This window comes from Ovis canadensis, chromosome 3, assembly GCF_042477335.2.
Source record: "Ovis canadensis isolate MfBH-ARS-UI-01 breed Bighorn chromosome 3, ARS-UI_OviCan_v2, whole genome shotgun sequence".
Lineage (NCBI taxonomy): Eukaryota > Metazoa > Chordata > Mammalia > Artiodactyla > Bovidae > Ovis > Ovis canadensis.
This window is the reverse complement of record NC_091247.1, coordinates 93,035,756-93,060,697: the sequence shown is the minus strand read 5'-3', so window position 1 is coordinate 93,060,697 and position 24,942 is coordinate 93,035,756. Positions and strand designations below refer to the sequence as shown.

Sequence of the window (24,942 nt, the reverse complement as noted above, 5' to 3'; positions counted from 1 at the left end):
AGTGCCTCTACCAAGCACATTTTTAGGTTTTGGGGATTCAACAGGGAACCAAACAGATAAAAATTCTGGTCCTTTTAGAGCCGTCATTCTAGTAGGGAAGGGAGGAGTGGTGGTTAGGACGTCTGCTCCCTTCTCAGAGCCAGAGGAAGGAGTCCTGCGATGCCTGAAACCTGGATTTGGGGACCTTCTGGAGTGGCAAGCAGCTGATCATCCAGCCCACCCATGGTCTGTTTTCTAGAGCTAACAGAACAGGAACAGGTAAACGTGAAGGGCTCTCTCCGGCTCCCTCTCCAGGGTCAATTCTCATGTCCAGGCTAGCCCTTTCTCTCCTCTAGAGGAGGTTCTGAAGGCTGGAATTTCCCCAAGAAAGAGAAAGGCAGAGGAATTAAGTTCTCTCTAGACTGAGTGGAGCCATCCGGGGAGGCAGAGTGAATCTGCAGACGACCTGGGGGAAGTGGTCAGCTTGTCACCCCAGCGTGCCTGTCCCACTCCGCCTCCGCTGCGGGAACCCTGTGCAGCTGCCACTCGGATTGCGTAGATGGCAACAGCGGGCTGGGGCCAACATTTGCAGCCACCCGGGGTGTGCCCACAGCCTCGTCTCCCAGAGCCATGGTTTCCAGTCCTTCTCTGCATGAGGGCCCAACCTGAGGAGGCTGAGGTCTACATATTGTCATTTAGGGGAGAGCCAGACTCTGGCAGGGGAATAGAAGGCCTAGACTTCTCGGTTGTGATGAAATGAACTTTGAGGCCTGGTTTTCTAGAATAATTTCTCAGTCAGGAGATAGAATGCATCCTGAAGGAAGATGTTACCACCTTTTGAGGGTAATGGAGGTCACTAGTTTATAGGAGAATGTATCTCTACTCATTACAGTTGGAAACTCCGTGTCCCCTACCAGCTGACGTCTCAGCCCTCCATGCTCCAGAATTCTTAGAATACTTGCCCCACATGCCCAGATTCGGGCCTGGGCCTTGCTCCGACACCCCTGTATGCCTACACCATGCGTCCTGGGGAGACCCTTGCCCTTTGTACTGCTTTCACTCACAAGGATCAGGTATAAATGGCTCCACCTGGTTCTGCTACTATTAATAGCAACCTCCACAGCTCCCAGACAAACAATCCCAGGCACTGTCAATGAAAGCCCCGGGCCTTACGAGAGTCACAGAAGAGTGAGGAACTCTGGGCTGCTTTTCGGGGGGGTGGTGGTGGTGGTGATTTAGGACAGAACAAGGGGCTGCCACCTGGGCCTAATTAGACTTCCTCCTGCAGAATAAGCCCCACATAGCAGAGTATTCCCAGCACGACTGTGCCTCTCAGCTCCGCTTACGCTCCCTCAAGCCTGCACCCCACTTCCTCTTGTACCTCCCAGAGCCCATCTTGTGTTGCAATCTTACCCTTCTTAGAGCTGACAAGCACTTCCCACTCCCAGCTCTATAGATGCCAGACCAGCAATCTATGCCCTTGTCGAGGTGGCCCACCCAGCTTCTCATGGCATCTCTGCTGCAGGGTCTCTGGACCTCAGGACCCTTCAACCAGCTCTGCTCTCAGCTTCTGCACTACTCAGAACATCGCTCTGCCTCTGTCACTGAGGATTTGTCTGTATAACAGCCGAGTTTCCAGAAGTTCATTCACTCGGGTTCGTGAATCATCACTGCTGTTCTTGTAATTACTTTCAATGAGGGTGGGGGTCACCTGAGGCAGGAGAGGTTTGTGGTTACAGATCCAGGCTCTGGGGCTTCCCAGGTGGCGCTAGTGGTAAAGAACTCGCCTGACAATGCAGGAGACATAAAAGATGCGGGTTCAATGCCTGGTTCAGGAAGATTCCCTGGAAGAGGGCATGGCAACCCACTCTAGTATTCTTGCCTGGTGAAGCCCATGGACAGAGGAGCCTGGCAAGCTACAGTCCATTGGGTCGCAAAGAGCTGGACACAACTGAAGCGACTTAGCATGCATGCAGCTTTGCCCCTTTCTAGCTGGAAAAGCTGGTTACCTGATTTTGTGTCTCAATTTCTTCTCTGGTGAATAGAGTCCCTCCCTCTTAAGGCTGTTGTGTGAATTTAGAAAGTTACTGCATATGAGAAACTTAGAATAGTGCATGGGACCTAGATCCCACTGTATAAGCCTTAGCTGTAATTTTTATACCCATGACCTGATGGACTCCTCACTACAACTCTGCGAAGCGTCTATTAAAATCTCTGCTTTATAGATGGTGAGGTGAGGCCTAGAGTTTGGATGACTTCCTCAAAAATCCTAGAAACCTCTGTGCTGCAGAAGCTCTTCTCCTCTGACCATAACGAACCCTCAGGCCCTGCTTAAGTCTCAGCTCCTCCATGTGGCCCCACAGGCCCTCAGCTTCTGTCTACCCCATTAGCGAGGGTGCCAGGCATCTTTCTGCATCAAGTCAGAGCTCCAGCCTCCTGGCTGTGGCTGAAGCAGGGAAGCACAAATGAGAAAGGCATGCATTGAGAGTCCCTGTGGGGAAATGACCGCGAAGCAGCTTCCTGGGGATAGAGCCTGTGGGCCTGTTCCTCTTCGCTGCTGTTGATGGAGAAGCACTTCTGACCCACTGTTACCTCTGCTGAGGATGTGGCCAAGATATTAACCTCAGCTCATGCCCAGGGTGTGAAGGTGAGCTGTGGGGTACCGGGAGCAGGACTTCAAGAGAGGAGCAAGATCTGGGTGCTGGTGGACCAGGTTAATCGGAGGCACTGGGCTGGACCAGAGAACTTGGGATGGAGGTGGCCAAGACCTTGAGGAAAAAGGACAGCCACGTAGACAGCAAACCTGAGTTGCAGGCTCATACCTGCCACTGACCAGCTAGTATGACCGTGGCTAGTTACTCAGCTTCTCTGGCATTAATTTTCCCATTTATAAGTTCAGTTCAGTTCAGTTCAGTCACTCAGCTGGGTCCAGCTCTTTGCGACCCCATGGACTGCAGCACACCAGGCCTCCCTGTCCATCACCAACTCCTGGAGTTTACTCAAACTCATGTCCACTGAGTCGGTGATGCCATCCAACCATCTCATCCGCTATTTTCCCCTTCTCCTCCCGCCTTCAATCTTTCCCAGCAACAGGGTATTCAAATGAGTCAGTTCTTTGCATCAGATGGCCAAAGTATTGGAGTTTCAGCTTCAGCATCAGTCCTTCCAATGAATATTCAGGACTGATTTCCTTCAGGATGGACTGGTTGGATCTCCTTGCAGTCCAAGGGACTCTCAAGAGTCTTCAACACCACAGTTCAAAAGCATCAATTCTTCAGTGCTCAGTTTTCTTTATAGTCCAACTCTCACATGCATACATGACCGCTGGAAAAAGCATAGCTTTGATTAGACAGACCTTGGTTGGCAAAGTAATGTCTCTGCTTTTTAATATGCTATCTAGGTTGGTCGTAACCGGTCTTCCAAGGAGCAAGCGTCTTTTAATTTCATGGCTGCAATCACCATCTGCAGTGATTTTGGAGCCCAGAAAATAAAGTCCATCACTGTTTCCATTGCTTCTCCATCTATTTGCCATGAAGTGATGGGACCAGATGCCATGATCTTTGTTTTCTGAATACTGAGCTTTAAGCCAACTTTTTCACTCTCTTCTTTCACTTAAATCAAGAGGCTCTTTAGTTCTTCATTTTCTGCCATAAGGGTGGTGTCATTTGCATATCTGAGGTTACTGATATTTCTCCCAGCAATCTTGATTCTAGCTTGTGTTTCATCCAATTCAGCATTGCTCATGATGTATTTGGCATATAAGTTAAATAAGCAGGGTGACAACATATAGCCTTGATGTACTCCTTTTCCTATTTGGAACCAGTCTGTTGTTCCATGTCCAGTTCTAACTGTTGCTTTCTGACCTGCATACAGATTTCTCAGGAGGCAGGTCAGGTGGTCTGGTATTCCCATCTCTTTCAGAATTTTCCTCAGTTTGTTTGATCCACACAGTCAAAGGCATTGGCATAGTTCATAAAGCAGAAGCATATGTTTTTCTGGAACTCTCTTGCTTTTTCTATGATCCAGTGGATGTCGACAATTTGATCTCTGGTTCCTCGTCCTTTTCTAAATCCAGTTTGAACATCTGGAAGTTCATGGTTCACGTATTGCTGAAGCCTGGCTTGGAGAATTTTTGAGCATTACTTTACTAGCGTGTGAGATGAGTGCAATAGTGTAGTACTCTGAGCATTCTTTGGCATTGCCTTTCTCTGGGATTGGAATGAAAACTGACCTTTTCGAGTCCTGTGGCCACTGCTGAGTTTTCCACATTTGCTGACATATTGAGTGCAGCACTTTCACAGCATCATCTTTCAGGATTTGAAATAGCTCAACTGCAATTCCATCACCTCCACTAACTTTGTTCGTAGCAATGCTTTCTAAGGCCCACTTGACTTCACATTCCAGGATGTCTGGCTCGAGGTGAGTAATCACACCATCGTGATATCTGTGTCACGAAGATCTATTTTGTGTTCTTCTGTGTATTCTTGCCACCTCTTCTTAATATCTTCTGCTTCTGTTAGGTCCATACCATTTCTGTCCTTTGTTGTGCCCATTTTTACATGAAATGTTCTCTTGTTATCTCTAATTTTCTTGAAGGGATCTCTAGTCTTTCCCATTCTATTGTTTTCCTCTATTTCTTTACATTGATCACTGAGGAAGGCTTTCTTATCTCTCCTTGCTATTCTTTGGAATTCTGCATTCAAATGGGTATATCTTTCCTTTCCTCCTTTGCCTTTCATTTCTCGTCCTTTCACAGCTATTTATAAGGCCTCTTCAGACAACCATTTTGCCTTTTTGCATTTCTTTTTCTTGGGAATGGTCTTGATCACTTCCTCCTGTATAACGTCATGAACCTCCGTGACAATAGAACTCTGTCTAATAAAGTTCTAATAGACATAGAACTCTACCAGATCTAATCCCTTGACTCTATTTATCACTTCCACTGTATAATTGTAAGGGATTTGATTTAGGTCACACCTTAATGGTCTAGTGGTTTTCCCTACTTTCTTCAATTGAATTCTGAACATGGGTGTAAAGTTTAATTCCCAGAAATATGGTGAGATAAAATAATACATACTATGTAATGAATAACATGTAATAATATTAATACACATTTATGTGAAAGTGAATAATTATATGAAATTGCCAAATTGATTTGGATAGCAATTCTAGGCATAGTGAAGTCGCTGAGTCATGTCCCACTCTTTGTGATCCCATGGACTGTAGCCTGCCAGGCTCCTCTGTCCATGGGCCTTCTCCAGGTATAGAATCTTGCCATGCCCTCCTCTGGAGGATCTTCCCAACCCAGGGATTGAACCCAGGTCTCCCACTTTGCAGGCAGATTCTTTATCCTCTGAGCCACCAGGGAAGCGCAAGAATGCTGGAGTGGGTAGTTTATCCCTTCTCCAGGGGATCTGAGTGACTCAGGAATCAAACCAGGGTCCCCTGCATTGCAGGTGGATTCTTAACCTGCTGAGCAACATGACTGTATATAGTCTTTGATCCTTTTTAAAATATCATTCTTTGCTTTCCCTTACTAAAGCTGTTGCCCACTGCTATCTCATGTCTTGGCTGAGCTAAGGAGATTAAGAGGAACTGTGTTGGAGCTGTGATCTAGTTGGTGTGGTGCGGGCTTCAATCACCCAGGATGGGTGTTCCCATCAGCTGGGTCCTAGGGTAATAGACAGGCAAAGATTGATGAGGTGACCTTGTTGGGGCAATTTCTCTGTGTCTGGAGGTGGAAGGTAATGTGGACCTTCCTTGCTCCCTTCCCCAGGTGCCTTTCTGCATTGCAGAGTCAGGGAGATCCCAAGCTCCATTTCCCAGAACCTCTTCTACTCATAGTTCTGGTCCCCAGTTAAGATGATTTAGCTAGAAACAGGTGTGTGAGACTGGCGGCAGGGAATTGAGGCAGAGCGCCCCTCCTTCGATCTGTGCCCATGGAAAAGCCAGGGTAAGGGGACTTGGGGTTTCTTGGCAAGTGTCCCGGGCCCCTCCCCTGCCTTTGGAGGGTTGAGTGGCAGCTTCAGGGGTGGGGGCTTCCCACTGCCTGGCTGTGGCTTTGGTGGTGTGTCCTTGAACTCAGAGTTCCTCCTGCTTCTCCAGGAGCATTGTGTAAGCACCCAAGTCCCTGAATTAAGCCCCTTGGCATCTACTTGGAATACCCCGAAGAGATTCTGCCATTAGAAGAGCTTTCTGAACCTTGGCTGGGTGCATGGCCTGAGGACTTTGCTACTGTGAGGTTGACCCCTGCTGGACACCAGTGATGGCAGAAGCCTCAAACGGGACAGCTTCATTTTGGGAAATGACACTAAAAAGCAATGATGGAGGAGCAGCGATCTGGAAGGAACCTAAGTCCTTGAGTGACCACGAGGAGCGGAGATGCCCTGCTTGCCTCCACCTTTCACAGTGAGAGGCAGGAGAAGTAAACTTTCTTGTTCGTTTGGCTGTTACATTATTGGGTGACGGAAAGGTGTCAGCCTCTCAGCTCAAACTAGTTTGTGAGTGCTCTCCTTCAGAACAGATGGCTCCGCTGAGGAATCAAACAGCCAAGGGGTAGAAAATTATAGTTGGTGTTGATGGAGGGAAGCAGACCTGAGGAATAAAGTCTGGGTTTCTTACACTGGGCTCCTAGTCATACCAGCTTGCCTGCCTAAGGGTTTGGCAGTAAAATAGAATAATGTCAATAATATCTTTTTGATGCTAAGAAAAGATAAGTAGGTAAACCAACTCCATTTTAAGCTTCATTCCCACACATCTGGCTCTTGCTGCCTTCTGTCTCCCAGCAGACAATACCAAATGAACCTAGAACACACAAGATTATTTTCCTTCTTCAAAAAATATATTTTAAAAATTACAAAAGTAATTTCATGCTAGTATGGAAACACAAGCAATATAGAAGATGGGATGCACAGATCAAACTCTCGGTTCCCAGGCCCACTGCTCAGGGAACTGTGGTTAAGCGTTTTGTGTGTTCTCTTCTTTCCCTCCTTGCCCTGCCCTTGAAGGCAGTTGCCATGGAGACGGGGCTGAGGAGGTGGTTGATGTGACTAGGAAATTAGTTATATGTGGGAATTGAGCAAATAAGTAACCAGAGTCAAGTTTCTCACTGGTGGAGAAGGGAATTACAAATAAGGAAAGGGGAAAACTAGAGAGAAACCTGTTGGATTGGAATTAGAGGTATTAGTGTGAACTCATACTTTCAAAAGCTATCTAACCATATGCATACAGAGACAGACGCAGCTGTATGTTTATGTATACTTGTGTTTGCTTGTGTGCATGCTTACACCTATACCTTGTCTCCAAAAAGAGCCTAAAAGCAATGACATCCCCAAAGGAACGAACATCCAAACTTGATTTCTAAACCCCATTTTCCGCTAAAAGGAGAATTGACCAATTTCCGGGCAGGGCATGGAAAATTTGAGATGAGTCTGGAATGTGTTGTCTTTTTGGCACCAGTAAGCAAGTGCTGAAAGAATGGTGGAGTCACGCTAAAAGGACAGAGGAGCCAGCTTGAAGGGGCTCCCGCAGGCCAAATCTGGGGCAATATGAACATTCCAATAAATAATAATACGAATGAATTACATCTTACTGAATAAAATGGAAATTCATGAGCTCCTGCTGACATAACACAAAATGAATCAAAAACTGGGGAGAAGGGAGAGCTGTTCTCCACAGGATGGTAATCATTTGGCAATTATCAGCGTGGTGGTTAATTCAGGCAGGAGTCAGTATTGAATGCAAAGGGTATCTCCTCACAAAATATTTATCAACTAAAAGGGAAAAAATGTCAATTAACGTGAAGAAGCCTGGCAGCCAGCATGTTGACTGGGTGACCAAAGTTAACGTGACCAGTGTCAGGACAGGTCACACCTCATGCCTCCTCATATGAAGCCCTGAGGAAGTCCAGCATCTTCTCTGCGGAACCCCTGCCATAAGGTCAGGACCTGGGCCTGGACATGAGGACACGTTGGACAGAGCACAGTTGAGGGGCATCCTACAGACTGAGTCTTCTACTCTCTGAAACTGTCAAGGCCATGACGACAGGACAAGGCAAAGAAAATGCTTTAGAAAAAGAATAATGAAAACGGGACAATTCATAGAGAGAAGCGGCGCGATGCAGCAAATGTGAAAATAGTCAACAAGTGGAGATCTAGGTGAAGGAGATACAGAGCCTTGTGTTACTGCTCTTGCAACTCATATATTTCAAAATGAATTTTTAAAAAAGTTGTCTGTGCCTCCACCAAATTTTTTTCCTGGTAAACGTATATGTCTTCATGTTAATTTGCCTACACATGTATACATATATGGCTTTCCAGATGGTGCTGGTGGTATAAAGAACCCATCTGCCAGTGCAGGAGACTTAGAGCTCGATCCCTGGGTTGGAAAGATTCCCTGGAGGAGGGCATGACAACCCACGCCAGTATTCTTGCCTGTAGAATCCCAGGGACAGAGAAGCCTGGTGGGCTACAGGCCATAGTGTCGCAGAGTCAGAGACGACAGAAGCGACTCGCATGCACGCATACATGTATCCAGTAGCTCAGGTCCCAACTCAGATTGGTTAAATCAGAATGTGAGGGACTGGCACCCCAGCAGGTGTTTTTAAAAACTTCCCAGGTGACTCCGATATGCCCCAGATTTGCGGGCCAGCGCTGCAGTCCAGGCGTCAGGGGAATCACGTGAGGAGTTTGTTAAATTGAGGGTCCCGGAGCCGCTTCCCCGGGGCAGGCAGGTGCGCAGGGGGATGTCGGCAGGAGCCCGGGGCCCCGCCCCCGAGGGGCCCAGGCGCCCCCGGGGAAGGCCCAGCTGCCCGCCGCCCCCGCGCTCAGCCATGGACGCCGCGCCCGAGCTCCTGAGGGTCCCGCCGGCCGAGCTGCTGGACGACGTGCTGCGGGAGCAGTTCGGGCCGCTGCCCCAGCAGGCCACCATCTGCCGGCTCAAGCGGCTGCCGTCGTCCACCCAGGACGTGCAGTTGGTGCTGGAGCGGCGGCGCGTGGCCAACGCCAAAGAGCGCGAGCGGGTGAGTTCAGGCCGGCCCCGCTGGGTCCCCGCGCCGGAACCCGGCCGCCTTCCTCCAGGCTCCCCCCAGACCCGCCACCCACTTCAGACACCGAGGGGGCCCGGGAAGCCCACTCCCCCTTGGGGGCCCGGAGCGGCTGGGACCTCCGAGGGCCGCCCGGCTGCCCTCCACCCGCGCGGGGCGCCTCACCTGCGACCCACCTGGAGCCGAGCAGGAAGCCGCTCTGCGAGGCCGAGGGGAACCCCGACCGCTTCAGAAACGCCTCCCGCTGGCAGGTGCTTTAAACCCTCGGAGGCGGCAGGGCGCTTCCCTCTCCCGACCTCCTGCGCTCAGAGGTGCTTGGGGCCCCCTTTACCCTTTACCCAGATGGGGCGTGGGACAGGCGACCTAATGGAAGTTACTCTTTTCCTTACTTTCAACGAAGAATTTAAACAACGTCTCGGTGTGCACCCAGACTCCCGCTCAACTCCCAGGCAGGAGACTGAAAGCGGCTGTTTCCAGCGGCTGTTTCCCATCTGGCGGGTGCGCAGCAAATCACCCACCCGGATGGTCCGGCGGGCGGAGTCGGAGCGCCACCTACTGGCATTTCCCTCTCAGTATTTCTAACTAAACTCAGACCCCAAGGTTGTCAAATTCGGTCTCTTTTGCCGTCTTTGGGTTGCCCGGCTGCAGAGAGGATCCGAGAGCCGGAAGGCTGAGCAGTGGAAGAGGGAGGCGCACATTCTGACCTGGAACTCGAGGAGGATGCTCTTCGATGCCCTGCTGGGGGTGTTCATGCACACTCCTGGACCCTTTAGTAACGTGGCTCCAGTCAATCAACTCGGAGCTCTGTTTGGGCTCAGGTGTGAGGAAAAAGAACCCAGTGAGTGCAGACGACTTCAGGAAAAGTTGGGAGCCCTTTATGACAACCCTGTGATCTGATGTGTTGGTGTGGTTCTCGAATAAGGTTCTGTTCCTGTATTTGGCATTTTAAGTTGAGCTTTCCCCACCAGGAAGGAATTGCTTTCTGCAGAGAATCAGGCCTGGTGTTATTCACTATTTTAAAACTAATGACCTCATTCTTCTCTATAAAGATGAAATTAGTACACCTGGAAGATAGGGAAATGACTAAACAGGGAATGGAAATACAGTGCAACCATAACTACCATGAACTGTTATTCTTGTTATATCTTCCTGGTCTTTTTCCTACTTATATTTGTGCATATGTATGTGTGTGCTAAGTCGCTTCAGTCGTGTCCAACCCTTTGTGACCCCATGTACTGTAGCCTGTCAGGCTCCTGTGTCCATGGAATTCTCCAGGCAAGAATATTGGAGTGGGTTGCATGCCCTTTTCCAGGGGATCTTCCTGACCAATGTATCAGACCTGGGTCTCTGACATCTCCTGCATTGGGAGGCAGATTCTTTACCACTATTGTCACCTGGGAAATATATATATATATATATAATTTTATAAAATTGTGATCACTTAGTATCAAGATTGCCAGGAGAAATATCAATAGCCTCAGATATGCAGATGACACCACCCTTATGGCAGAAAGTGAAGAGGAACTAAAAAGCCTATTGATGAAAATGAAAGAGGAGAGTGAAAAAGTTGGCTTAAAGCTCAACATTCAGAAAATGAAGATCATGGCATCTGGTCCCATCACTTCATGGGAAATAGATGGGGAAACAGTGGCAGACTTTATTTTTGGGGCTCCAAAATCACTGCAGACGGTGATTGCAGCCATGAAATTAAAAGACGCTTGCTCCTTGGAAGAAAAGTTATGACCAAGCTGGACAGTATATTCAAAAGCAGAGACATTACTTTGCCAACAAAGGTCCATCTAGTCAAGGCTATGGTTTTTTCTGTGGTCATGTATGTATGTGAGAGTTGGACTGTGAAGAAAGCTGAGCACCAAAGACTTGATGCTTTTGAACTGTGGTGTTGGAGAAGACTCTTGAGAGTCCCTTGGACTGCAAGGAGATCCAACCAGTCCATCCTAAAGGAGATCAGTCCTGGATGCTCATTGGAAGGACTGATGCTGAAGCTGAAACTCAATACTTTGGCCACCTCATGTGAAGAGTTGACTCATTGGAAAAGACCCTGATGCTGGGAGGGATTGGGGGCAGGAGGAGAAGGGGACGACAGAGGATGAGATGGCTGGATGGCATCACCGACTCAGTGGACATGAGTTTGAGTGAACTCTTGGAGTTGGTGATGGACAGGGAGGCCTGGCATGCTGTGATTCATGGGGTGGCAAAGAGTTGGACATGACTGAGTGACTAAACTGAGTATATATTTTTGTGCTTTTTTTCACTTAACATTATAAAAAACATTTCCTTATATCCCTAAGCAGAACAGCTTTTGACTTTATAGTCCAACGTATAAATAGACTGCTTATCCAGCCTCCTAGTGTTGGGCATATATGCTTTTTTGCAGCTTTTTACTGGTACAAAGATCTATGTCCATGTCTGATAATTGCTTTCCAACAAAACATTAGACGTAGAATTTCTGGGACATAAGTAGTCTTGTGACTTTTGATACAGGTTGCCCAGTTGCTTTCTGGAAAAGTTTATTAATTAATGTGTATCCCCTTTTAGAGGTTATCGGACGGTTCCCTTTTTCCATCCTAATGCTGGGTATGATAAAACAAAAATGTTGCCAACTTGGTACACAAAAAATGGTATCCAATTTCTGCTTTATTTTTTGTATTTTTAAATGGAAGATAATTGCTTTACAATGTTTGCGTTGGTTTCTGCTATAAATCGGTATGAATCAGCTGTAAGTATACATGGACTTCCCTGGTGGCCCAGACAGTAAAGCATCTGTCTACAATGCAGGAGACCTGGGTTTGATCCCTGGGTCGGGAAGATTCCCTGGAAAAGGAAATGGCAACCCACTCCAGGACTCTTGCCTAGAAAATCCCACGGATGGAGGAGCCTGGTGTCCATGGGGTTACAGAATATACATATATCCCCTCCCTCTTGAGCCTTCCTCCTACCCATAATTTCTATTTTAGTCTGCAGTTCTTTGATGATTAAAGTTTGATATTTCATAAGTTCATCGGTTATCATATTCTGCTGTGAATGGCCTGTGTTCATTGTCCAATTTGATGTGGAGTAGGAGGGAGCTCTCAATATAAGTGAGTAATTTCCTGTGTAGAGCCAGTTCTTCAAGGGCCTGTTTCCCCAACGGCGGCGGAGTGGGTGGTGTGATAATGAGCATTCCAGGCCTCCAGAGCCAAGGAATTAGACCCTGAAGATTAAGAAAAGTACTTCATTGTACCTTTCAAGTCTCACCAATATGCAGACTCTCTGGACTCTAATACTGGACTATATCATCAACTCAGTTTGGAATGAGGTTGAAGAATGGTTTAGCACAGTACTTAAATAGACAAGTGTTTGTACATTTTACTCATTATCGTCAATGCAACTTACTGAGGGCTTTCTATGTGCCGGGGGAAATATTTGATGTGTAATTATGTTCCTTAATAAGCAGCTATACCACTATAAGGTGAGGATTTTCCACTCTGCAAATAAACCAAGGCTCGGTAATATGAAGTGTCCTACACACTTTTGTAAAGCCAAATGGTAGAGTTGGATTTTAATCTTTAAGTGCTTTAATTCTTAAGACACTCAGAGCATTTAGCCACTACCCAGACTGCCTCTGCTTTGCAGCGGGGATGCTCTCAGAGGAAGAGGCCTGCATGGACCTCGACACCCTTTCCAGTCCACCCAGCCCTAGTGCGAGGCTCATGCCGCTCCCACTCCCCTTGCCAGGGACTGCGCCGCAGTGGAGCGGCAGTGCTTGGGCGTGAGCCTGCTCGGCCTCATGGCTCAGACAAGAGAGCTGTGAAAACGAACCCTCACCACCACCTTCTGTAGTCTGGGGAGATGCCTTACAGATTAGCTTCCTGTGTGTCACTGTGCCTTCTTCCTTTCCAGATAAAAAATCTCAACCATGGTTTGGCCAAACTGAAGGCACTGGTGCCATTTCTTCCCCAAAACAGGAAGCCTAGCAAAGTTGATATCCTCAGAGGTGCAACTGAATACATACAAGTTCTCAGTGATATTTTGGAAGAAGCCAAAGACTCTGAGGTAAAGGTTTTAAGAAGTTAGAACAATGACACTCGCCGTTTATTGAGCTCTTTCTAGGTGCAGGCCAACTTCTGCGTCTGTGCTAGTGAGTTTATACAACCCTCTGACCTAGCATGGATGCTGCTTTTACCAAGGAAGAAACCAAATACAGGTAAAGGTCCCACAGCTGAGCACTGTCAGGACTGGAGTCTGAATCTAGGTCTGTGTGAGCTTTGGAGTCAAGTTCTGACCATCTGTATCCTTCCTGTCACTGTCCAGAGCCTGCAGCTCTGATTTGCTTAGCCTTTGACGGGACTCTGATAGCAGGGACATGAGAGGAGGGTCCCTAAAGCCACTCTGTGGCAGTGCTGTTCTTCAGCAGAACACACATCAGACAGGAAGTGCAGAAAGGAAGAGGGTGTCCCTTGGGAGAGGCCCTCCCTGGGGATCAGCCCTGTGGGAGAGCTCATTGATCTCCTTTGATGCCAGTCTCATGGGATTTTGTGACCATTCAGTGGGACTACATAGGTGACCCTGCTTTGTAAACTGTGAAGCCCTGTAATGTCACCACTATTACTGGGACACATAGCTCAGGGGTCTTCATCAGTGGAAGGTGTCAGCTGGATTCATGAGCTCATTCCATGGAGAGGCAAATTTGGAAGGCTTGAAAAGGTATTTGTCATCAGAGGAGCTAAGATATGAAGAGAGGAAAGGCCTTAGAAATGAGCCCTAAGGAACAGGAGAAGGAGGGGCTATCAGAGAGGGGCAGATGGAGAAGCAAGATGGGACCCTACAATTAGGGAGGGGGAATCTTGGGGATCCAAGTGTGGGAAATTGTGCAAGAAGCTATAGGTGGGGCCAGGAAGATAACCAGGCACAGCACGTGAAGGATAGGAGTGGGCTGGAGGCCGGCCTTTGGTGAGTTGATGGTATGTTATTGGTAAATATCTGAAACCCTAACAGAGGGAAGTGGCAAGCTTCAAGTCCATTCAATCTGAAAGTCTGAGACTGGAAAGAGGCTCGAAAGGGATAGAAGAACAATGACAATTGTTGGATCAATGAAGGTCTTTTCTAATTAGCAATGCGATCCTGTTTAGGGACTGAAGAGGACAGATAGCAGAGGAGAAGAGAAATAATAGACAAATGCTTAGTGGTACATTTTAGATTCTTCCTCTTGTCCGCTAGTCCTACTTATGTGACGACTGGGAGGATACATTCTGCACTGGTAGGGGGGATGGATTGTCCTGATGGACAAACTGGATGGCTGGGTTGTAGAGTGGTTGCAATATTTGCACAGATGCAGACGGCTGCGTTAGTTTTTCCTTGCCTGTGAATCGCCTAATATAAGTGCTTTGCTTGGTGCTACATAAAATACAGAATCTGTTCCATGCTACAATCTTTTTAATGTAGTTTCCAGTCACACAACATTTTAAGGTTATAGTAGAATAGAAACCAGTCTGCTGAGCAATGATTTTTCTTTCCATAATAACTTAAGCATTGCTCTCATCACTTAAATAAAATTTCATAGGTTAAAACTTTGAAATATATTGGCTTAAATAGTCAAAATCTGTCCTATTATACTGTTTTGACAACTAAATATGGTTTCTAGAAACGAGACCCCGATCATCAGAGCTATAGCAGCAATACTTCTGAGCCACATACATCCTCAGCTAGAGAGCTATCGAGAATTATACAACGTGCCGGCTGTGCTATGGGCTTGAAGAATGAGAAGGAAGGGTCCTGGGCAGATGGTGGCAGTGGTGAGTTGGCACATACTTGTCACCAGAGGGCAGTGTCTACGATGGGAATTCTCTCCCAAGGAGGAGTCTGGTAAAGTGTTTGTTCTTGAATAGTTACGTTGATATCCATAAGACATCCCTTGGGCATGAGGTATTTTCCATGTTAAAACATGATTGAAGCAAGATCACTGTGTGAAAACACCTAGGTGGGCAGGTGAGTTTGCTAGTTTGAAAGATCTATTATTATGTTCCAAGTTCATTGGAAAGTAGTTCAAGGTGAAGGCAGCTCCTCCAGAATCACCCTGTACAGACCTAAGCTTAATTTTGTATGACCCTGATTAATATGTCAAAAGGTTTTCTGGATTCTGAGGTCTCCAGAAAAATAAGTAGCTTGCCCTTCATAAAGCAGCATGGTGATCCCATGTACACATGTGTACACTCAGGGGCACATTTGTTTTTAAACTGACCTTGTTGCAAAGTCAGAGCAACAAGTTTTCTATAATAACAAAGGAGTTTATTGAAATATTATTGCTTATTACTTTGCCAAACTAAATAAACTGTTGGAAGGAGCAGCCTGTTTTTCTCCAAGTCTAGGAAGTGGAGGTTTTGCTCTTGTTGTGTCTCAGTGTTACATAGATAAGACCCTTTGTTCCATTATTGCTACTGAAACAAGAAAGGCTTGCAGAAATCTGGAACTAAGCAAGTTGCTTAGTGTGGTATAAGGAACAGTGGGGGCTACGGAGTAATAAGTGATGGTTGGTTGTGGGAGCTGGTTTAGGAGAGCAGTTGAGTGGTGGCTCTGGAGACAGAATGCTGAGGTTCAAACCCTGGTTTTACCACTTGTTGGTGTGACCTTGAGTGAGTTGCTGATGTTTTCCAACCCTCAATTTCCCCATCTGTAGACTGGGAATGATAATTGTACCTAGGTAAGGTACCTGTGAGGTTCAAATGACATCATGTCAGTGGAGTGTCTAGCATAGTACCTAGCATGTCAGCGTTCGCTTGGCCTTTATGGAGTTGGCTGGCCTCGCCGTGAGCCCTCAGTATTGACTGGTGAGCAGTCAACAGCGGGCCCCAGGCGTCGCGACTCTGTGGCTGGCACCCGTGCTTCGCCCTGGTTTGAGGTCTGACAGACTTTCTGCTGATTGGCCTCATTTCTGATCTGATGACTGTTTTCTAAGGATTCTACTTGTGCGCATGCTCAGTTTAGATATTCCAGTTTTGGCCACTTGAGATTTAAAACTTCCCCTCTCCCGTCAACTTTTAAGAGACAGAATTCCTCTTGCTACTACATGAGCTGATAGGGAATGACTAAGAACAAAGGAAAGAGTGAACTGAAGCTTGAACCCGACTGCCTAAGTGAATAACAGTAACACTTCCACAAATGTGGTTTTCACGTGTTAGGTGTTAAGGCAAGACTCTTGCTTGCATTTAATCTTCACTGGTCCTTGTCAGGTAGGCATCACCAAGTCATTCTCATGGTGAGATACCTGACTGGCTGGTCCTTCCTGCTAGTCCTCTTGGGCCTGGTACAGAGCAGGCCTATGTGCCCTGATTGCAAGGCGGATTCTTAACTCTGGACCGCCAGGGAAATGCCATCACCATCATCCTTTGATCACTTCCCTTCTGACAAAAGATGGTCCAAGCTCAAACATCTTGTACTTTTCCAGCCGCAGCCTTGGAATCAACCTTTTATCAAGGACATCCAGTGGGTAGCTCGCCTCCCACCTCCTCCCATCTCGATGTCATCTCCTCCCTCTGTGGCTCCTCTCCTTGGGTTTTAGCACCTGAAGTTGGTTTGCTAGAGCTGCAAAGCACACAGACCAAGTGACTTAAAGAGCACACATTTGTTTTTTACAGTTCTGGAGGCTGGAAGTCTTACAGTTGAGGTGTTGGCAAGCTTGTTTTCTTCTGGCCTCTCTCCTTGGCTTCAGATGGCCTTGCCTCAGTGTGGGCTTGCCCCTGGTGTCTATGTGTCCAAATTTCCTCCTCTTATAAGGACAACAGTCAGATTGGATTAGGGCCCACCCTAATGGCCTCTTTTTAACTTAATCACCTCTTTAAAGGTCCTAAGTCCAAATATAGTCCCAGGTACTGGGGGCTGGGACTTCCACATACGTTTTGGGGGCCACGGTTCAGTCCATAACAACACCTGTGACAGGCTGCCCCATCCACAGGAACCCTCTCCACGAGGGATAGAGATAAAAGGGCCAAGGAAACAAAGCTCAGGTTGGCCTTGATTTCCCAAAGAATCCTCATCAGGGAGTATTCTGCTTTACCTGAAAGGGCAACTGCTAATACATAGGGTTTCAGGATCCGGTCAGATACCCTAACTGGAGACTTGTGGACAGCCAGTGTGGCTCACTGGACTGAAATGTCCACGTGGGGCTCAGGAACTGGGAGGCAGGTCTCCTCCAACTTCAGTCTGCAGAAGCACCACCCATTTTTCCACTCTTGGAGCAGATCTCTGAGGAGTGGAATCTGGTGCTGGCAGAGATTGGCACCTGGGGAGACTTGGGGCTGGGGTCGGAAGAAGCTGTGCCAGATGAACAACATTGTTGAGGCCAGAGCCCTGGTGAAGCACACAAGAATCTCCTGGTGGCAGGGAGGGAGGAGGTGAGCTGCTCGGGCCAGAGCAGCTTCACTTGGTACTGAATCAGCAAGTGCTTGTGTGTGTGGATGAGGGGACGTGGCCACGTGAAGCCACAGCATCTGGCCTTGGGAGGGAGAGGGATGAATGTCAAGGTCCAGGGGAGGCTTGTTTAAACTGGGCTTTCAAGGTATAGCATTTTACTGTTTGGGAATTAGACTGGGTGGCATGATGTTCACTAACCCACCACTGTTTATTTCTTCTGTTTGTCACTGATGGTTGTGCCTTAGGAATTTCACATCAGGCAAAGCTCTGAATGTTGCTCAGAGTTTCCTGTAATCCTGTAGAGACTGTGTCCCTGGACAAAGTCCACCCTCAGTGCGGAAGTGAGATACCAGTTGTGCTGGGGTCCCAGGGGCTCTGGAAAGGGATACCTGTGTGAACATAAGTGTCCGTTATGGGATCTGGATGTGCCGCCATCCTGCACGTCTCAATTTTGGTCTCTCCTAGGAGCAGTCCTTGGAAAGAGTTTCTGAGAGAAAGAAGCCTGGTGGGTGGTAGATTTCCTCAATCCACCCCCCGCTGCAGGTTGTGGTAATCTGTGTGTGAAATTAACCCCTGGGGACATTTCTTCTAATAGCAATTTAAGCTCTGAAATCAAGTGGTCTGGCGACTTGGGATGAATTTATTAGCATCCTGGGAAGGCACTGAAGTGTCTATTGTTCTATTTCTATCTCATGTTTTCCCCAGATAGTGGTGACATGTGATAGCAAAGGTCCACACAGCACCACAGCAGTGGGGATAGTGGGGAGGAGGGTCTAGGCTTTTCCTTGGGAGGCACATTTATCTTCCCCAGTGTTCACTGGTGTCCTAGTGGGCATATGCAGATGAGCTTAGTCAGCAGAATATTTTAAAAAGTTGAGCTTCCCTTTTGAGGGGGTGGGTGCTCTTTGGTTTGTCAGTCCCCACCCCTTCTTACTGCATCTCCATGTAGGCATTTAATTTTTGCAGATCAGGGGTACTGAGCTCATAAGGAAAGCGGCACAAGTGGTTGCATTTAGCTCTGGGATGATATTGTGTTCTCAACTTCGGAGGTTTAGAGGTTGGTAGTAGTAAAGAACCTGCCTGCCAATGCAGGAAATAGAAGAGACATGGGTTTGATCCCTGGGACGGGAAGAAACCCTGGAGGAAGGCATGGCAACCCACTCCAGCGTTCTTGCCTGGAGAATCCCTTGTACAGAGGGGCCTGGTGTGCTGTGGTCCATAGAGTTGCAAAGAGTCAGACGCAACTGAAGTGATATGAATGCTAGTCATTCTCTCTGGAACTTTGGTGAGGTGAGATGGGGCATGTAGGAGAGCATCCATCTAACTTTGGAGTCATGCCACCTCTGTTCGAGTCGTCCCCAGGCTGCCGCTACTGAGGAAGAGATCCAACCAGAACCTGAGAAGACTCTTATTTTTAAATTACTTTTTATTGGAGTATAGTTGCTTTACAATTTTGTGTTAGATTTTACTGTATAGACTCAGCCATACATATCCATATATCCCCTTTCGGACTTCCTTCCCTTTCAGGTCACCACAGTGCATTACGTTGAGTTCCCTGTGCTACACAGTGTCTTATTTCCAAGGAAGGCTCTTTTAAAATAATTTAAAAAAATTTAATTGGAGGATAACTACAACATTGTGGTTTTTGCCATACATTGACATGAATCAGCCACGGTGCACATGAGTCCCCCCCATCCTGAGCCACCTCCCACCTCCCTCCCCACCCCATCCCTCTGGGTTGTCCCAGAGCACCAGCTTTGAGTGCCCTGCTTCATGCATTGAACTTGCACTGGGCATCTATTTCCCATATGGCAATATACATGTTTCAATGCTCTTCTCTCAAATCATCCCACCCTAGCCTTCTCCCACAGAGTCCAAAAGTCTGTTCTTTATGTCTGTGTCTCCCTTGCTGCCCTGCATGTAGGATCGTCAGTACCGTCTTTCTAAATTCTCTCTCTATATATATGCATTAATATGCTGTATTTTTGGTGTGTTTCTTTCTGACTTACTTCACTCTGTATAATAGGCTCCAGTTTCATCCACCTCATTAGAGCTGACTCAAACACATTCTTTCTTATAGCTGAGTAATATTCCATTGTGTATATGTATCACAACTTCCTTATCCATTCATCTGCAGATGGACATCTAGGTTGATTCCACGTCCTAGCTATTATTGTAAACAGTGCTGCAGTGAACACTGGGGTACATGTGTCTCTTTCAATTCTGATTTCCAGGGAAGACTTTTAAGGCCCAATCTGATCAGGTAAGAAGAAAATATCACAGGGAAGACATAGTCTCATTTCTTTATGAAAATAAGAGAGGGAGATGTCTTTTGTTGGAACTCGGATTTTCCCATGGGGATAAAAGATTAAAGCAGTCGTGGAAGCGGGTTTTGTCTGTGTGTGTGTGCAGGTGAGCACGTGGACATGAAGCCTGGTGTGTTTGAGGAGATCTCTAGCTGTTACATGCCTCTGAGTCTGTCAGTGAGCTTAGCATCTTCTGAGAAAGCCAGTAATTTATGTTTCTCTGACATATCGTGGGCATGGTGGTTAAATTAATTAAGGTAATTTCTTATCTATTCTTATGAACTTCTTAAGGGATTATTTATATGAATTTTTTCTACTTTTTTTTGGCTGCGCTGGGTCTTAGTTGCGGCGCGTGGGATCTTTTGTTAACTGTGACATATGAACTACTTAATTGCGGCCTATGGGATCTAGTTCCCTGATGAGGGATTGAACCCGGCCCCCTGCACTGGGAGTGTGGAATCTTAGCCACTGGACTGCCAGGGAAATCTCATTTATATGAGTTCTATGAAAGGTCCATCTCATTGGTCCCACATGAATGTGGGAGACAGTGACAAGAATTGGATGGAAGGGTCTCTCAAAGACCCTTTGCTGAGAGGGTCCTGAGAGGCAGAGCATCTCTGACCTGCTGTGGGACCTCCCTGGGTCAGCTGTGGATCAGCAGAAAACCACCAAATGCTCAGGCCACGTGAGCCAGCCCCTGAGGGAGGTCAGTGGATCCTCCCAGCCGCCACCTTGCCCCTGTTCTAACCCTGGGCTCTGCAGAGCACATCAGGGATAAAACGGACTCCAGAGACCTGGTATTCCTGGCAGATCTGCCAGCAGGAGGGTAAAGGGATTAGAAACGCCACACAATCATTTTTCGGAACTCTTCAGTCCTCTTTGGCTCATTCTCTTCCTTTTGGGATGAGTTTTCGCTCCAGGAATTGTCCTTGCGGCAGCTCTTGTGTAGAAGACAGGCCTGGATGCCTGGCTCACTGGGGTGCTCTGAGGTGAGAGGAACCGTGGGACAGAGTCCCCCAAGCATCATGCTGCTTGGGCCAGGTCCCCAAGGGAGGAGACATGGGGCTTAGTGGCAGCTTACTCTAAAGAGCTTCGTTTACTGGAAGAATCATCTGTATGGTTCTCCTTCAGACATGAGACAGCGAGGCTATCTTCTGAACAAGACTGGATTCTGATCTTGGGGTCCTGGCTGGACTTTTACTAACTGAAGTAGTATAAGCAGTTAGAGTACAGTTTAGATGGGCAAAAAGGCCATTTTACTTCCTACACTGTTCTCCACTTGTTCTTGAGAACCCATTAAGACCCTTATCACTCAAGTGGTGGGAAAACTCTCTATCTTGCTCTATGAAGGTCTATCTTCTTTGAGTAAACACTGAATCGGTTCCGTTTTCGGAATGTTCCCTCTGGGGACTCCTGTGCCTCTTAAGCCTTCTCCCTCCTCCCTGTCCTCCTCCGGTACAGGGAGGAGCGTGTACAGCATGGAGGTTGCAGTGGGAGCACTCCTGTGTGTTCTCCACCTCTGACCCATCTAATCCTCTGGCCCTGGTCTTGGGTGTGGTTGGGCTGACATTGGCTGTGGGTGTCCATGGCCCCCCGTGGCTTCTTTGCTCTAAGCGACGCCGTCTAGTACCCAGGCCTCTTTACATCCTCCTGGCTTCCTACTCCCAGATGGGCTATGTGGCTGCCCTCAGGTCTATGGTCCTGAAGATGCCCCTCAGCCAGTGCTCACCTACTCCTCTGAGATGCTGTATCCTGAGACGTGGATACAGATCCTTGCTTTCTTCAGACTCTACTTTGCCTCTGGAACCGTCCCCCGTCCCTGGGTCAAAGCCCAGGATGGCGTAGTACAGGGGCCCTTCCTGGGGATCAGGTGGCTTCCAGATGCTGACCCATCCCCCCGAATAGCTGCTTCCTCCTGTTTTAATTTCATCTCCATTTTTAGTTGTAGGAAGTCTTCCCATATCACATCTTGCCTCCTCTCTGCTCTGTGACTACTGGGTGAGCAGCCATCTGGGCTCTGCCCACCAGAGCTGTCCCTTTGAGCAAAGTTGGCCTCTTCCCAACAAGAGCCTTGCTCTTCAGATTATTGTGAAGCTTGGAACTGAACTTGAAGAAGCTCAGTGAATGAGGACTTCTGGTCTGGTGCCTATCTGCTTCTCCCCTCCCCGTCACCCCACCACCCAGCCTTGACTCAGTTGGGGAAGAAAAGTACATCAGATAATGTGTCAGACTATAGGGCTGCACAACCACCAGCAGGAGGACCTGCCTTATTAAAGTTGCTGGACAGCAGGCTGGGTTTTATTCCTCAGACCACCCTCTTGTACCTTCCAACTCCTTAACTTAGATGAGCCCAGCATTTTTAAGTGAACTGTGACACTAAGCATCAATAAACTTCAAGTTTTTGTATTCCAATACTTAAATGTTACATTCCTGGAATTTTCCAGCTAACTTAAACTAAGACAATGATCTATAATACACTGAACTGTAGGCTGATAAAATGAAACTATCCTGTAACCCTCTAGGTGGACACAGTAATCCATGAACTTGTCTTCTAGCTTTAGAACATTCTGGTTGTGTAAAAAGTTAAAAGTTTTAAAAATAAAACTTCTAAAGCTAAATTTGAACTCTAAAAAAGAAAGTTGATGATATGTATCATGGAAAGACTTGCTTAAGATCAGAAAAAATTGATACTTAATTTTGTGCCAGGCACTATTCCTGGCAGTTTATACCTAATAATCTATTTAATTTTCATAACCACCCTGTAAGGTACAAACAACTATGTCCATTTTACATGTCATGAAGCTAAGAAACAAAGTTAAGTCACCCTACATCCAGTGAGTGGACAAAGGGTTGGGGTTGGAAGATGTGGGAAATAGTCTTAAACCTTTTAATGGCCTTTCATTCTAACAAAGATCACCCTTTAATTGTAAATAAGTGGGCTAGGAAGTAAATGCTTTTTTAAAGCTAAATTAAAGAATTTGATTACAGTTTCTGAACTGTCTGATCACAATTTGGGTGTCTTTATTTTTTTAACTCATGGATATAAGTTGAGACTTCAGAAAATTGAGAAGACCAAGGTTATCTTACGATCTTAAAAAAGCCACAGAAATATACTATTGATACTATGCTTGCAAAATTTTTCCTATAAATTAATAAATTATCATAAGGTGTATAACATTGTATATATTTTTCATTATTCTATCATGACATGTTAGAGGTTACCATATAGTCTTTATAACAAGTTTTAATGGTCCATTAAATTATCCATGGGATAATTTTCTAATTGTTTTGGACTTTTGTTTTCAGTTTTTTGTTCTCAACCTGATGTATTTAGTTCTTTTTTTTTTTTTTTTTAGTTTTTATTTTTTAAATTTTAAAATCTTTAATTCTTACATGCATTCCCAAGGATAGATTCCCCATAGAACTGAGTCACAGGTAGGTATAATCTATGACTTACTGCATAGTGCCAGTTTATAATACCACCAGCTTACAAAAGTGCCGAGTCCGTAATATCCTTGCCAACAATGAGATTGATTAAAATGATAAGAGTTTTAATGAGCAAAAAATGGTATCTTTAAACATCTTTGATTACTAATTAATTCTTAACTTCTTGTTTGTTTTGAACTGTTTCTATCTTTTGGCCCTTTACAATGAGCTCTCTTCTGTTTCAGGTTCCCTCAAGTATGAAAAGTGAAAAGGCTGGCCCAGGGCTACCTTCTACAGACAAATAAATGCAGTTGTAAAAGTTTTAGAGTCTCCTTTTTTCTTAAATTGTCATAATTCAAAGAGTGACAATTACCCTTTAAATGTCCTTGACAATCACAAAGCTACTTGACTCTCCTTTCTCAATTCCATTCCCCCAGCTAAGGCCATGTGGCCCCTCTGTGTAGGTTTAGACACACAAGCGCCTGGAGCACAGAGGCAGACTTCATAGCGACTGCTCACGGAGACCTAGCACTTAATAAATGGGCCTCTTCTCCAACTTGTCTTGTGGTAACTTGTTCTCATCATGATTCTGCAGGAGAGGCACAATGACCCCTGCTTTACAGATGGAGAAACTGAAGCACAAAAAAATGGATAGTCCACGTAGGCTGCCATAACACAGACCACAGACTGGGTGGCTTAGCGGAAATTTATTTCTCACACTTCTGGAAGCTGGGAAGACCAAGATCAAAGCCTAAAGGGTTTAGTTTGCTTTCCCTGGCTTGCTGACAGTTGCTTTCTCTCTGTGTCCTCGCAAGGTGAGCGAGCACTCAGGCTCTGGTCTCTTTTCCTCTTATAAGAATAACAATCCAATCAGATTAAGGCCCCACCCTTTTTTACAAAATTTATTTTTAATTGGAGGATAGTTTCTTTGCAATGAAGGCCCCACCCTTACAACCTCATTTAACCTTAATGATCTAAAAGCCCTGTCTCTGAGTACAGTCACAGTGAAGAGTAGGGCTTCAATGTATGAATTTTGGTCATCATTCCATGACATGCTTTCTGGAGTGAAGAACACTCCCAGAGGAAAGAAGTGTTAGGGAATGTTGTCTTAGAGGAGTAAACATCAGCTGTAGCTAGATGGCAATCATTTCCAGAGTGCAATTAAGCAAGAAAGAAAGGGAGAACAAACATCTGTAGGTTGAATGAGTGGAGAGAATAAGGGTTGGATAAAGGCTTCCCTAGTGGCTCAGCAGTCTTGAAAATTTTAGAAAAGAATCTGCTGGCAATGAGGGAGACCTGGGTTCGATCCCTGGGTTGGGAAGATCCCCTGGAGAAGGGAAAGGCTACCCACTCCAGTATTCTGGCCTGGAGAATTCCATGGACTATATAGTCCATGGGGTTGCAAAGAGTCGGACACGACTGAGCGACTTTCACTTTCAAGGGCTAACATAATGGGGGGCCTCAACTAATGTCTGCTACATAATCCCATTTCTTTTCTTGGCCTCTGCTGAGATGGTTAAATCTATGAGTTGCATCCATGAGCTCTTAATCAAACAGTCGTTCACCTACACCCTTAGGGCTCTCTTCAGAGCAACCTTTCTCACTTTTCACAATACAGAGAGGCTGAGGATTTTCTAAGTTTCTAAAGTCTGATTCCTTTTTAACAATTCTTCCTTTAATTCATCTCTCACCTTGTGCGTTTACTATAAGCAGTAAGGAGGACCCAGGTTGCACCTTCAATGCTTTGCCTAAAAGTCTCCTCTGCTAAGTATCCAAGGTCAT

At 46.5% G+C, this 24,942-nt stretch overlaps 1 protein-coding gene across 1 annotated transcript; it reads left to right on the top strand.

The window, feature by feature from the left end:
* The first annotated feature begins 8,705 nt into the window (after positions 1-8,705).
* Positions 8,706-17,355, top strand: FIGLA (folliculogenesis specific bHLH transcription factor). The gene is made up of 4 exons (XM_070292323.1): positions 8,706-8,998; positions 12,923-13,075; positions 14,664-14,822; positions 17,257-17,355. The coding sequence occupies exons 1-4, from the start codon at positions 8,723-8,725 to the stop codon at positions 17,353-17,355; spliced, it is 687 nt and encodes a 228-aa protein (XP_070148424.1). The 5' UTR covers positions 8,706-8,722.
* The last annotated feature ends 7,587 nt before the right edge of the window (positions 17,356-24,942 follow it).

Excerpts from the sequence above, each read along its gene's own strand:
- FIGLA (XM_070292323.1), top strand. The coding sequence starts at position 8,723 with ATGTCGGCAGGAGCCCGGGGCCCCGCCCCCGAGGGGCCCAGGCGCCCC. Across the intron at positions 8,999-12,922 it reads ACGCCAAAGAGCGCGAGCGG|ATAAAAAATCTCAACCATGG; the intron begins GTGAGTTCAGGC and ends CTTCCTTTCCAG. Across the intron at positions 14,823-17,256 it reads ATGGTGGCAGTGGTGAGTTG|ATCTCTGAGGAGTGGAATCT; the intron begins GCACATACTTGT and ends CTCTTGGAGCAG.